This window comes from Gobio gobio (genome assembly GCF_949357685.1).
Source record: "Gobio gobio genome assembly, chromosome: 3".
Lineage (NCBI taxonomy): Eukaryota > Metazoa > Chordata > Actinopteri > Cypriniformes > Gobionidae > Gobio > Gobio gobio.
In genome coordinates this window covers 44,225,478-44,240,694 of record NC_137099.1, presented here as the reverse complement: position 1 = coordinate 44,240,694, position 15,217 = coordinate 44,225,478, and the positions used below count along the sequence as shown (strand labels likewise).

General features: G+C 37.3%; 1 protein-coding gene across 7 annotated transcripts in view; it reads left to right on the top strand.

Moving 5' to 3' along the window:
* Positions 1-15,217, top strand: part of kdm2aa (lysine (K)-specific demethylase 2Aa) — a 34,573-nt gene that overhangs the window by 7,047 nt on the left and 12,309 nt on the right. For 4 of the 7 annotated variants that reach the window (XM_079813102.1, XM_079813099.1, XM_079813100.1 and 1 more), the window contains exons 7-12: positions 4,993-5,086; positions 6,875-7,028; positions 8,481-8,596; positions 9,112-9,238; positions 9,326-9,555; positions 15,128-15,205. In XM_079813102.1, coding sequence (XP_079669228.1) covers positions 4,993-5,086; positions 6,875-7,028; positions 8,481-8,596; positions 9,112-9,238; positions 9,326-9,555; positions 15,128-15,205 — 799 coding nt within the window. Of the gene's footprint in view, positions 1-4,992; positions 5,087-6,874; positions 7,029-8,480; positions 8,597-8,976; positions 9,001-9,111; positions 9,239-9,325; positions 9,556-15,127; positions 15,206-15,217 lie in introns of all 7 variants that reach the window. The other 3 variants (XM_079813101.1, XM_079813097.1, XM_079813098.1) reach the window with 1 other exon arrangement.

The window sequence follows — 15,217 nt, the reverse complement described above, 5'->3', positions numbered from 1 at the left end:
AGCCATGTTCAAGGGAGAATTAAATAAGACACTGGCTGATGACACATGCTAATGACCTAACAAAATCCAAATTTTTATTACATTTGACTCTACCAACTATAGACTGTTAAAAAAAAAATATGGATGTCACCTGAAGGTTTCTGAAGAGGTGGGACGTGACTAGAGCTGAGGTAACATGATGACTAACAGACAGCAGACAAACGGCTAGTAGTAAAAGCAGTGGCAAACTACCTGTCACTCAAAGTGGCCACGCCCTTAATTATGCAGGCGAGTCAATGAATTGCAGTTTAATGCTGCATACACAGAATGCGAATAGAGCGTCAAATTTGTGTCTATCGTGTCTAGTTGGACACTTGAACATTTTGAATCCACTCGTGCGTATAAAGCGAGTGTTTGAAGCGAAATAGACGCATGTTCGAGGCGCTCCAGGAGCTGCGCCTGGATGACGCCCGCTTTCAGCTGTACTTTCGGCGCAGACTTTCTCAAAAATGTCCGTTTGATCCTAATATACATTTGTCCACATTTTAAAATGTCTTTCTAGAAAACAAAACACACCTTGTGTGAATTATTTTGCCAAAATTCATCATGTAATTTAATCCTACCTGGTAACACGTGCATAGTTAAAATTAGCAAAAATTTTACACATCAAAACTAATTTAATTAAACATCTAAGAGTTTTTTTTTTTTTTTTGAGATTTCTAATAACTTCTGTTTGCGAATTAAATGAGCAGAAATATATTATTGTTTAGTGCGATCACAAATAAAATGGAACAGACACAATTGAATATGCGTGTCTCATTATTTTCTACGAAGTATCAATAACCACTGGTTTTGCATGTTTGATGTGCACTCTTGACAGAATAAAATTACTGTCCCTGTAACCGTTTTTATCATAAACAGAGGTCAATATCAAATCAATATCATATCTAAATCCTAAATTCTTCAAATGATATATGGGTCAAGTTTAAATAAGACTGTCATAGTAATAGCATGCAGTAAATGTGAACAACAACAAAAGCCCAGGCAACTAGAGATCTTTTAAAGTTAACTGGTAGTCTAGCTGCATGCACTTCAGAGTGTTCTTACATGGTTGCACATGGCTTACAATGAATTGTTCTCCATGCCACAACCCTGCTCCATGTCAGACTCACTGCAGGAGTGCTATAGTGGCTGTGGCCAAAATATTGTGCTAAGCGAGAGTTACCATTAGAAACAGATCTATCATTTTGGTGGTTAGATACCACCCACTAGAATGCAGCTTCTCTTAAATTCAAAACTTTAAGCAACGTTTTTTTTTCCGCAAACAATGACAGCAGAACAGATTTGTGTGTGTGATTTAAACTAGACAAAGTTTTGTTATCAAATACTTCTTAAAGGGATAGTTCACAAAGAGATCGTAAAACTAAAACATGAATCAATTATTAATGAATCTAATATTTTCTGAAGAGACACGATCGCTTTATATAAATGGATTGAATTTAGGCATTTATTCACATATATATATACTTTAATCAACTCAAACATCAGTTGTGGTAAACAGAAGCTCAACCAATGAGGTTAATTCCTGAGTGTTACATGGCACATTTGATCTTCTGTTAGGTTGTTTTCGCACGTCAAGCAGATTTGGTTGAGCTTCTTATGTTCGCTGATCAATGTTTATGTGAATAAAAGCCTAAATTAGGGTTGGGGTTAGGTAGGGCTGGGCGATATGGAGCAAAAATTATATCTCGATATATTTTGCTATATCTCGATATACGATATATATCTCGATATCTTTACCTGAAAAATAACCCCCCAAAAACTACTGCAAAAACAAATATGCAAAGTGCAAAGAGGTAGGCAGTTCATGTAGGAACAAAGTAGGGATGCAACAATACAGTTAGTCCACGGTTCAATACATACCTCGGTTTTGTTTCCACGGTTTTCGGTTCGGTTCGGTTCTGATGGCTAGTCGCAACAGATTTTTGCTATTCTATTCTTAGCCGAACAGCAAGAGCTTAAGGAGGAAAAAAATACTATTTTTTTATTGCAATACTCTTTCTTTATTTTACTTAAAAGACTTGAAAAACCTTACTTAAACTTAAAACTTTACTTTTAAAAAACCATGTACACATTCCTAGTGTACTTATAAAGATTTACACTGGCAGCTCAGAGCTGTACAGCAGCATTTAAGTAGACATGTGCCGGTAAACGGTAATACGATATACCGCAATAATGAACATGCACAATATTGTTATCGTGGGCACTTCAAAATACCGTGAATAATTATTTATTACGAATTATTCCGATTTTTATAATGTATTTTAAGAATACTTTACCCATCAACCGTTTAAAATGAACAACGCGTCAAAGAGAAACGCGCACTGATGTAAACAGACCGTTCATGAGCCGAGCACATGGCGGAAGGCGTGAAGACACACTGAAGTGCACATTCACTTTCAGACAGCAGAGGGCGCTGATGGAACAGCAGAAATACAGCCGTTTCCCCAGTAATCACAATCCGGTGCTCATCATCACATAACCTAATACTTAAAGACTTTTTTTTTTTTTAAGTTTTAAATTACATGCCTTAGATATTGTTTGAATATGTTCTGACTGTTGTTCAATCACACACTTTACAATATGGCTCCATTATTTAACATTAGTTCATTCATTAACAAACTGACAATGAAAAATACTTCTAAAGCATGTATTAATCTTAGTTAAATGTACATTTCAGCATTTAATAACACATTATTAAAATCAAAAGTTGTAACTGTATTATTTAATGGACCTGAGCTAACACTAACAGTTGCTTTTTTAAACTAACATTATCAAAGAAGAATAACTTCTGTAAAAATGTAGCTATTCGCTCTTTTTTAATGTTAATGCATTAACTGGCGAGACATTATTGTAAAGTGTTACCTATTGTTCTTTATAATTCTTTAGCACTTTAATCTGTTTCAAATATTTGTTTACTTTATACATTTTTGTGTATTGCTTTATTGTATTTAAATGTTTGGTTCTTTTGTTAAAAGAAAGTTTTTAAACCTGTTATAGTATGACAACACTCTTTTTGCAACTTTTTTTAAAATATCGTGATAATACCGTATACCGTGAAAAAAGCTTCAGCAATTAATCGCAACATGAAAATTTGATACCGGCACATGCCTACATTTAAGTATGAAATTGAATTAATAAATGTAAAAATAAAATACTACATAGACTTCCCTATAAAATATACATTGATTCTTATTAAAGCTACTGTATTCGTTTTTCAGTCAAGAGCCGTGAGTGATTTTGTCTTTGTCTTTTGTTATTTTATTAACCACTAAAGGAATAGTTCACTCAAAAATGAAAATTCTGTCATTGATTACTCGCGCTCAAGTTGAATGAAGTTCTTTCTTCTGTTGGACATAACATATATTTTGAAGAATATTGGAAACCAAACAGTTGCTGGTCCCCATTGTAGGAAATAATAATATGAATGTCAATCGCTACCATCAGCTGTCTGTGTTAAACAGAAGAAATTAATACAGGTTTGGAACAACATTAGAATGAGTAAATAATGACATCATTTTAGAGTGAACTGTCCCTTTAAGGACAAGCGGCAGCGTGTTCACTAGGCTGCCCTGCTGTCAATTTAAGACTTTCACGCATCTAATATACAGACACACGCCGATTTGTCCTGTCTGGGAAGCACATGGTGGGCACCATGTGCTTCCCAGAGCGCGCGCACTAAAAGCCTGTCAAACAAGTGATTACTGGATTAAATCTTGATTACTGGTTAACATAAACACAGTCGGTTATGTCTAAAGTGAAAGTAAAATCGGCGTGTGTCTGTATATTGTTAACCAGTAATCAGTTAACCAGTAATCAAGTTAACCAGTAATCAAGATTTAGTCCAGTAATCACTTGTTTGACAGGCTTTTAGTGCGCGCGCTCTGGGAAGCACATGGTGCCCTACGCGCAAGGCTTTAAAACGCATGCAAATAATGAATTTTCATTCAAAAATAAAACAACTCAAATCAAGGGCATAGTAAGTAACCTTCTCCAGCAAGCAAGCCGCTCTCTCTCCGTAGTGTACAGTCGTGGGAGTTCTTGTCTCGCAAAGTAATGCTGCCTAGGTAAACTGTATCTTGGATCAAGTGTTTGAGAACCAACTGTCGGCATTCATGGCAGTAGACATCTGTCTGCTGTTCGTCCGACGCCTTAAAACCGAAGTATCTCCATATAATGGAGCCAGTTGTTTTTAAGACGAGTTCTGTAGCCTCCGAGCTGGTTGCGGATGCCGCCATGACAACACGCGAGGGGAGGGGGAACAAAAGCAAGGAGGCGGGGGGCGAGCGAGCGGGCGCGAGCACAGCACAGAGAAGGCAAACAAGCAAAGTGGCGGACTCAGAATTAAATATAAACAATATATCGATATATACGATATGTCAAAATCCATATCGTGTTTAAAAAATATCTCGATATATTTTAAATATCGAGATATCGCCCACCCCTAGGGTTAGGGTTAGGGTATCCTCAAGTGATCAAGTGTTTTACGAAAATTTGGACTAAACAGCTCAATTCATATCTCTTTTTGAAGCATCAAAGTGGTAGTTGTATAGCTGTCAATGGAGGGAAAGAAAGCTTTGAAGCAGATTTCATGAAAAAATTAAAAAATAATTTGTTTTCAGAAGATGAATGAAAGTCTTACAGGTTTGGAACGACATGGGGGCGAGTAAATGATGACAGCATTTTCATTTTTGGATGAACTATCCCTTTATTTGCAATCTACTATTTTGTTTTTAATTGAAATAGTTATTTTTGATCTCAAAATCATGTTGTTTGATTGCATAAAAAAGACACACGGGTAATTCCATTATCACCAGGAAATAAGTCCTCTGTATTGTTCCATTTTCTATCCTAATTAACTTTGTCCCGTTTCTCACCCAGCTCTCTTTGTTCTTTGTTTATTAACAAAACCGTCCTCTTCCCCCATTTTAAATTAGCTTGTTCTGTGTGCAGGTACTGCCTAATGAGTGTGCAGGGCTGTTACACAGATTTTCACATAGACTTTGGAGGCACATCTGTGTGGTACCACATACTGCGGGGCTGCAAGGTCAGAAAACTATGTGCATATACACTACTGTTTAAAAGTTTGGGGTCGGTAAGATGTAAAAAATATTTTAGAAAAAAAAAAGTCTCTTATACTCATTAAGGTTGCATGTATTTGATCAAAAATACACTAAAATAGCTGTTTTCTATTTGAAAATGTAATTTATTCCTGTGATGGCAAAGCTGAATTTTTAGCATTGTTACTCCAGTCTTCTGTGTCAAATAATTTGAATATGCTGATTTGTTGCTCAAGAAGCATTTCTTGTTATCATTGAAAACAGTTGATGCTTAATATGTGGAAACTGTGATGCATCTTTCCAGGATTCTTTGATGAATATAAAGTTCAACTGCATTTATTTGAAATAGAACATTTTGTAACAATGTGAAATTCTTTACTGTCACTGTTGTAAAATTACCATAAATTCTTAGCAAAAATGTTCTATTTGTCAACAGTAGTTAACTAAATTTGTCAACCTGAACTAACACACTAACTTTTTCACCTTTTAATGTTAATTTAAACTTTTTCTGTTTATTAAATTAAAAAGTTGTATCTGTTTTATATGATTATAATTTTATTGAAATGTATATGAAGTAGGATTAATTGGTCCTGACCTAGCAAGAACTAACAATACACAGTTGTATTTGATTAACTAACATCAACAAAGTTTAATAAATGACTAACAAATTATTGGTCATTGTTAGTATTATTTAATGCATTAACTAAAGTTAACGAATTGGAATTTATTGTAAAGTTACTGACTCCAACGGTAGTGTGCATGCTGAAATCGTGATACGAGTTTAGCATAGACACTTGAGCTCATTGATAATGCCAAATTAAAGGATTAGTTCACTTTCAAATAAACTTATAATTTACTCACCCCATTGTCATCCAAGATATCCATGTCTTTCTGTCTTCAGTCGAAAAGAAATGAAGATTTTTGATGAAAAGATTTCAGGATATTTCTCCATAAAATGGAAGTCAATAGACTCCATATGGTTCAAGGTCCAAATGAGAGGTTCAGTACAGCTTCAAAAGGGCTTTAAACCACATCAAACGGTACCAGACGATCAATAAGGGTCTTATCTAGCGAAACGATCGGTCTTTTTTTTAAAAATAAATAAAGTTTAAGTTTTATAAGCACAAATGCTCGCCTTGCTCTGTTCAGTGATGCACGCTCGTGACTTCACGTAATACACAATTACGTTGAAAAGGTCACGCTAGACGCAGGCGGAAGTACCGAGTCAGTGTTTACAAATGAGTGGAAGGAGGACCGTATCCACTTATTCAAACGTCTTTGCGCCTGCGTCTAGCGTGACCTTTTCAACGTAATTGTGTATTACGTGACGTCACGAGCGTGCATCAATGAACAGATCAAGGCGAACATTTGTGCTTATAAAACTTAAACTTTATTTATTTAAAAAAAAAGACAGATCGTTTCGCTAGATAAGACCCTTATTGATCGTCTGGTACCGTTTGATGTGGTTTAAAGCCCTTTTGAAGCTGTACTGAACCTCTCATTTGGACCTTGAACCGTATGGGGTCTATTGACTTCCATTTTATGGAGAAATATCCTGAAATATTTTCATCAAAAATCTTCATTTCTTTTCGACTGAAGACAGAAAGACATGGATATCTTGGATGACAAGGGGGTGAGTAAATTATAAGCAAAAGTTTATTTGAAAGTGAACTAATCCTTTAACTGTTGTTCTTGATATCTGATAATCAGTTTGCTGTCAAAATGCCCAAAATGTTTTTGGACTAGATGAGCCTGATTGCCTGTGTTTGCTACAGGTGTTTTGGTTAATCCCACCCACGGCACAAAACCTGGAGCTTTATGAGAACTGGGTGTTGTCAGGAAAACAAGGCGACATCTTCCTTGGTGACAAGGCCACTGATTGCCAGAGGATTGAGCTTAAGCAGGGCTACACGTTCATTATTCCATCGGGTAAGCATATTCAGGCACACACATTCATTTACATGAAGAGAGAACTAGATTGTTTTGTTTGCATATTTACTTGTAATATCTGAGATTATCATGTGTTTTCATGGTTTGAGTTTTGAATGATTAGTTTAAATTAGGGCTGTCACTAATGATTATTTTGGTAAACGAGTAATCTGATAAATTATGTGGTGATAAAAATAGACCTAAATGAACAATAGCCTTTAAAATGAATCGAAATATACACATAATAACAGTGACCTTGTTTACATGCACTGATATAAGGTGATAACTCACAAATATCGGCTTATTGAAATAACCAGTTTTCCCCGTTTACATGCACATCAGTAATCTGACAATGCAAGTAAACCGCTTTTACGTGACTTTATTAATAAATCAGATTATTTCCCTCTAGTGACGTCAAAACATAATCATTTGCATATCTGAGTCTTGAGTATTCCATGTTATGTCAGTTGTAATGTAAAACAAAGCTTGCAACATGTCAGCGGGAACTTCCAGCTCATGTTATCCTCTCGTGCGGTTACAGATGCAGCATATTGACTGAATCACTTCTATTCTGCTGCATGAGATGAGAACACATTTTCTGGGTCATGAAAGATTCTGCGTTTATGATATTTCCTTCTTTCTTTTACGTGTCACGTATCACACATAAGATAAAAATACCTAATCTAATATACACAAGATAAACATAATCCACTTATGTACATTATTTATTTTAACAAAGGCCTGCAGAGGGCCATGACCTGGTGGTGTAAACGCTACAGCTACTCTTTTTTTCTTAAACAAGAGCATGAGGACATCAAAACATACAAACTCAGAAAATCACTGAAATCGCAATGAACAACATTTTGCATATTAAGAAACATATCAATGTGTAGGTTTATAAATTATTTACCTTACAAATCTGGTGAAATGGTGCATGTTGTGTTCCCAGATAAACATTATAAGCAACCCTAACTTGCAGCTTATGCAGAGATGAAGCTTAACCAAGCTGTTGATGCACTCCAAGCATGAAAATAATAACAGAGCAACACTTTGCTTGAAACACAAAGCACGTCAGACTTTATATGCGTTCATGTTATTGGAAACCCAAACAAACAGCACATGCAGAGACGGAGTTCATGTGGAACAGCTTTTACAGTGACCCACTGGACGAAACGCATAACCTCCACGCACGTAACAGCCTTTGTGATTTCACAATAGCACTATGCTAATTATGATTTTTTTTAATGGTGTAATATATTGTGCATCTTTAGAAAACGGTCTCATAATGCGGTTCATGGGTTGTCGTCCATGCAAAGCGCCACTTCCGGTATTTTATCTGGTTAATTGACCTTGGTAAATTGCTATAAAAAAAATTTTTTTATTGAGTACTCAAAAATCGAAGAATTATGACAGCCCTAGTTTAAGTTTTCTTAATTACATGTTTTGTTTTAGGTTGGATTCATGCGGTGTACACACCAGTGGACACGCTTGTATTTGGTGGGAATTTTCTTCATAGTTTTAACATCCCCATGCAACTGCACATCTCCAGCATTGAGGACAGGACAAGGGTGAGCCCAACATTTCACTGCAGTGGTTTCAGCTCATGAATGGTTTAGACCATTATGGTCTTTTTAATCTCAAAAGAACATTTCTGGGTCATATTTGATACTAAAAAGGTTAATAAGGGTTAATAAGAAAATACATTTTGCATTAGAAAAAAGAAGCTGCATTTTTGTAAACATTTTGCACCATTTTGCTTTGTTATATTATCTTGATAACGATAATCACACCTCAATTCTCATCATAATAAAGAGGGGAAATGTATCATTTTGTTACTTCAATCCAATAAATATATACATTTTAATGCTACAAACAATCATGGCAGTATTTCTTGTACTGATTTTTTTTTTCTGATTTTAATAAAAACAAAACCTTTGTGTCTGGACAGGATGATTTTCCTTACTCCTTTACGGTAATGAGAATGTGATGTTTTTCTCATAATTATTGGAAATTTGGTAGGAAAATATGTATGTATCTGAAGATAATGTAACTGAAAATCGTAATGGTCTCTGGTCGTCCTCAGGTGCCTGTGAAGTTCCGGTATCCGTTCTATTATGAGATGGGCTGGTACGTGTTGGAGCGTTATCTGTACAGCATGACCAACACATCATACCTCATCCCTGAGTTCCAGAAATACTCTCTGGGCATCGGTCAGTACATTAACAACACATCCACATAGAATTGCTTTTAATGAGCACAGATAAGTTAAACTCCTTCTATCTGATACTAATACACAGGCTTGAAGCAGGAAAGCTCGGGCTGTGAGGTACTAAATGGCCACACTAAAGAGGAAAGAGATGACAGTGCTCCCTCTCCACCTAGTGGGCCAGGGGTGAAGCTTCACTTGACTCCCTTTGAGCTGGAGGGGTTGTGGAACCTGATAGGGAAGTTGGAGTCACTGCCCTCACATAAGAAGTGTGTGCCTTCAGGAATTCACAATGCTGCTGCCCTGCTACACGACATACGGGTCAGAACTCATGCTCATTGTGTATTATGCTTTTATTTTTGGAAATAGTTATTCTGATGCAGTTGCTGGTGTGTTATTTGTGAAGCTGTATCACAAGATTTTTTTATAAATAATTTTTTTTAATTATATTTTATATATTCATATCTCTTTATGGAATTAGTTTATATTAGGTTGTGCTGCTATAAGCTGCGTTCACACTGCCACTTTGTCACTGCATGTTGCCAGTGACTAATGGTTAAGCTAGCGAGGGCGTTCCCACTACTGGTTGCCTAGAAATGTTTATGAATGACAGTCATCATGGATTAGTTTTCTACCACATGGAATAACATTCGTTTTCTAAAACTAATCAGGGTTCATGTGTAATGAAAGTAATTTCCAAAGTCCATATGAAATTTTGGAAGTTAACTGAAACTAACAAAAGTTAAATAAAAAACTAAATAAAAAAGAAAATACATATCCCCTGTTAACAAAGTAAACAAAACAAAACAAAACTAACCCTAACTAATGTCAGCTGGTCATGATGTTATGGCTGAACAGCACTGACTAACAAATGTTCACCACTGCTAGATATACTAATTTAGCCTCTACCAAATAATTATCAAGGTAAATATCAAATAATAATTTACCAAATAAATCCCAAACAACAATAATATTTGCAACAAAAATATACACTTTATCGAAACTAATATGATACAATCAACTACTTAAAGGTCCCATGGCATGAAATTTTCATTTTATGAGGTTTTTCAACATTAATATGAGTTCCCCTAGCCTGAATATTGACTAGCCAATCCTGAAGTCTCCTGTTTTGTTGGGCTGTAATCAACCAAGGAAAATCTTGGTCGACTGAAGTCCTGAAATTTTCGACTAAAAATCGACTAAAATGACGTTAGGAAAAAAAAACGTTAAATTAATAAGCTGCACACTGTGCGCAGTACTTGGTAGCCTTGTTGTTTGCCTAAATTAATTATAAATAAACATAAAAAAATATTAGGCTATTTGCAGTATATTAAATAGTTTTTGAGCTGATTATTTTGCACTGAAATTAGTCTGACACACGAATCTGTTGGCTCTGACAGCGTCGCATCAAGTGCACCTGCGCAATATCATAGCTAGAGCTGCAACTAACGATTATTTTTTCTGTCGACTAATCTAACGATTATTTTTTTGATTAGTCGACTAATCTAACGATTATTTTCCCAGATTAATCTTATTATTCTTTTTTACTGATTATTGTATTTCAAAGAGGGTACTGAATTTGTATATTATTTTAACATGAAATCAATGAATGATGACAATATTAATTGTATTTCAGGAAGGGTAGTGTACATAGTATGCCATTTTATAATGAAATATATGAACACAAGAAGCTTTTTAAACATAATATATAATGATACTATTCATCATAAAATGTATACAGAGTAGGCCTAATTAGGAAAAGTTGTTTACTATAATAGTTGAGTATGATTTACTTATTGATTTGTGTCAATAGTAAACGAAAATGTACTTGTATTTATCTGCAAAAGGTTCACATACAGGAGCTTTCAGCAGTGTTAATGTATAACTAGTCGTCTATTTTGAAGGTACATGTGCATAAACAACGACTAAAGCTGCCAGAAGTTTTTGCCCAAACTTCAAAGACACATTTAAATGATTAAAGCTAGAGGCATATCTTTACTTTAATGTTACTTTAATCATGTAAACTACCTATATACAGCATGTTATTATGCATATGTGTTTGGGACAGAGCGGAACCAGGTCGCATTTACAGTAGATATATGCAGCCCATAATAAATAAAAGCACGAGACGTACTGGGGTCGGAAGAGAACCCAGGAAAATGTGACCGTCTGTTGCAATACACGCGCCACGGTTCAGCTGCGCGAGAGAACACTGGCAGCAGGGTTGCCAGGTTTACACAACAAAACCCACCCATTCGTTACTCAAAACTAGCCCAAAACTAGCCTAATCGCGTTTCGGGGAGGTTCTCTGGTAAACATCGCGTTCGGGGGGTTAAATATGTGTGTTTTTTTGCTTCAACCCGCGGACATGAGACACAGCCCGCGGCAACAGTGTAGAAGTAGCCCAATTCCGCGGAAAAAAGCGGACTTGGCAACACTGATTGGCAGTGTGAAAGCTCCCGCTCTCCACGCGCACAGCTCCGGCTCTGCCACCGCGCGCAGTGTGAAACCGGCGTTACAGAGCGAACAAAGCACAGTTTTATTCGGCTTCTGTTTAAAGTACTCCCACACTTTTGAATGTCGCGGTCTGGCTTTATATGATAAATGATCATTTTCACTATGCCCGGGTGCAGAAGCTGCCATTATTCTAGAATCTAGATCTTCTGTTCCATTCTAGAATGTAAATAATGTGCCACCGACGCGTCGACGCATTTCACGCACGTCGACGTATTTCCGTAGTCGACGTCATCGACGACGTCGACGCGTCGTTGCAGCCCTAATCATAGCCTATGACTTCCGAAAATATAGTACTATGTGTTGTCAACTAGATATCATCACAAGAACTTTTGAAGAATATGCAACATAATTTAGACAATTGTTTTTGTCATATGTATTATAATAACTGACAGACACTCATTTCAGCCGCTCTGTGCAGCTCGAACAGGAGCTGAGCTCAGCTTCGCGGCTGAGACACGAATGGACTATTAACTTAAAGCTTTTACTCTTAAACACAAAAGGCACGTCCACTTTAATAAAAAGGGAATATTTATTAACAAGCCAGATCAAGAGCAGAAAAAACGCTCTAACAATTAGATAAATAATATACAAGAAAACTAGCCTTCTTCAATCTGTCTCTCTTCTCTAGTGGGTTGGGCTAATCCAAAAGAAGTGGAAACAATGGGGGTGTTCTGAAGGCAGACTGTTACCTGTGAAACAGGGGTGCTCTGAAAACACCCCCATTAGCAATTAGTGCTTTCCACCTGATGAAAATGAACGCGGCGCGGCAAAACTGATGAAATGAACGCAGCAAAAGTAATGAAATGAACGTGGCTCGGCAAAACTGATTAAATGAACGCGGCAAAACTGACAGTACAGATCCACATGTAGCGCGGTGTTGTGACGCTTCCCCTCATGTTGATGGGCGTTCCTCAAGTTTACCGCTATGGGTGTACGTTTGAGCCAGCGGGGAATGAAAAACAAAGGACCCGCGAGAGACTTCTCTTCGCCAGTTGGCTGGGCTAATCCAAAAGAAGTAAAAAGAATGGGGGTGTTCTGAAGGCAGACTGTTACCTGTGAAACAAGGGTGCTCTCAAAACACCCCCATTAGCAATTAGTGCTTTCCACCTGATGAAATGAACGCGGCGCGGCAAAACTGATTAAATGAACGCAGCAAAACTAATGAAATGAACGCGGAAAAAAATCGACCAATCAGAATTTTGGTCGAGCCAGGTCGACTAATAATCGACTGGGAGATTACAGCCCTACTGTTTTGACGTAAAAACAGGAACGGTTACCTCCCTTTCCTCCGCCCAGAGAATCTGGCACGCCCATGCAAGCGCTATATTTTTCCTCAAGCGATCATGGCTTGTGAACGAGTGAATGCTGGCAGTTTCTCAGTGTTTGGATGTACAAATGAAAACAGAAGTCTTTTTTCAGTTCCTTCTGATCTGTGATCAGTGATTTCTGATGTGTAGCTAATTATTTATTATTCGTGCACACGCAGCGGCTTCTCTCTCTCCCGACAAAACGGTGTTTTCTATCTTGTGAGTCTATGTTTTTGTACGTCCTCGTCGCGTCTATCTGTTCTAAAATGTGCATACAGTTGTGAGTTTCTGCTCAATATCGGCAGAGCTACATCTTTAGAGATAAACCTCACACATGCCGAAGCTCGGGCTGCACTGACCGGTCGGCCTTCAACATCCCCGACCCCCAGTACTGCATCTGGCCCACAGCGGAGGCACCAAACGCGGCGCGAGATTAAGCAGAAGGGGGGTAAGCGTGAGCATATCCGGGCTAGCCAGCTAGCTCCACAATAAACTGGATTACATTCGATTACTGCTGTTGTGTCTTTGTTTGCGCTGTGTACTCAATGCACGCGCATTGAGTACACAGCGCAAACAAAGACACAACAGCAGTAATCGAATTGATGCTTTTCAAATGATAGGAAAATATCTAAAAATAATGGTATTATCAACACTTACTCGTAACTCGTTCATCTTGACAGCTGTAATGGTACATTACATGTGTTACAAAGTTGGTAGAATAATGATGAAGACAGGCTTGGTGTGACTGAGACTCTTGTTTATTCAGAACTCTCAGATACAAACAAAATAAACTTGCGCTGACAGCGCTCTCATAACTCAGTAGTTACTATAAATAACGTTGTTAGCAATCACTCCGTCTCTGGTACATTAGTGATGTCCGGTTCGCGAACTAATCATTCTTTTGAACCGGTTCTTTTTAGTGAACCAAATCAGTTCACCAAATCGGACTGAATCGTTCTAAACGGTTCGCGTCTCCAGTCAGCGCTGATCCATAATTTACTAAAGTTACTAACTTTCTGACATGAGTGACAGTCCCTTTGACTAGAAATAAACGAATAACCTGAAGTATATCCTAGTAACTACAACAGTTCACTGAACTGAGACGTGCTGACAACTGATGAGAAGTGAACTCGGGTCCATCCGTCTCTCTGGCAGCAGCTCGTGCCTGACTGCCTGGTAGACCTCGTTAAACCACGCCCCCTCCGCTCGTTTCAAATGAAAAGATGTCAGCCAATCACAACAGTGGGCGTTTTTACTGAAGTCTCACAGCAGACACGCCTCTTGAATACTGCTGTTACCTCAAACAGCAGTATAGAAAAAATGCCATTTTATGATGTAAAAATCATACTAACAATATAAGTACACATCAGGAAACATTATAAAATAATAGAAAAATGCTATGCCATGGGACCTTTAAAGCACAATATAAGAAACCACTCCAACACACTCAACAAAAGATAACCTGAATTAAAATAAGATCCCCCCCTCCGAATCTGATCATGATGGTACAGTTCAATTTCCTCTGGAACAGCACAAGTTTGGAGACTGAAGCACCGCCTCTCCCTTTGTTTGCTGACACATGGAATGCGGCCATTCACTCCATGGACCAGAGGAATCTAGGACTCGGGTACAGTTAAACAGCAAAGGAATATAATTCAAAATTTTAGTAAAATGTTAACTTGTCCTGTGTTTTTTTTTTATAATAAGGGGATTTAAATAAAGTAACAAACCATATTAAGTTAAACTTCAAAATAACCAATTTAAGTAAAAAAACTCAAATAACTTTTCCATCTTGCCGTTGACACTTCACTACAGGATGTAGTGACGGATTCATTCCTGTTGTTGAAAATGGCAATTCATTTGCATAAAGTTAAACATATCTCAGGCTTGTCACGTTACTGGACATGCCTACATCCTGTCGCCAACGGTCACTTGTGTTGCTGGAAATCACCAGCTTTCCATTGAAAATAGATGGAATCTTGTCGCTGCGTGTCGATGGCAGTGTGAACACCACTTAAGTCATATTGAATAATGATGATGTATGTTTTTTTTCTTTCTCTTCCTTTCAGGCATTATTAAAAGAACATGCCAATGACATCCCTAAACTCTCTTACACAGGAAAACCCATTGTCAGATGGCCAAAAAGGGTAAGCTCACAG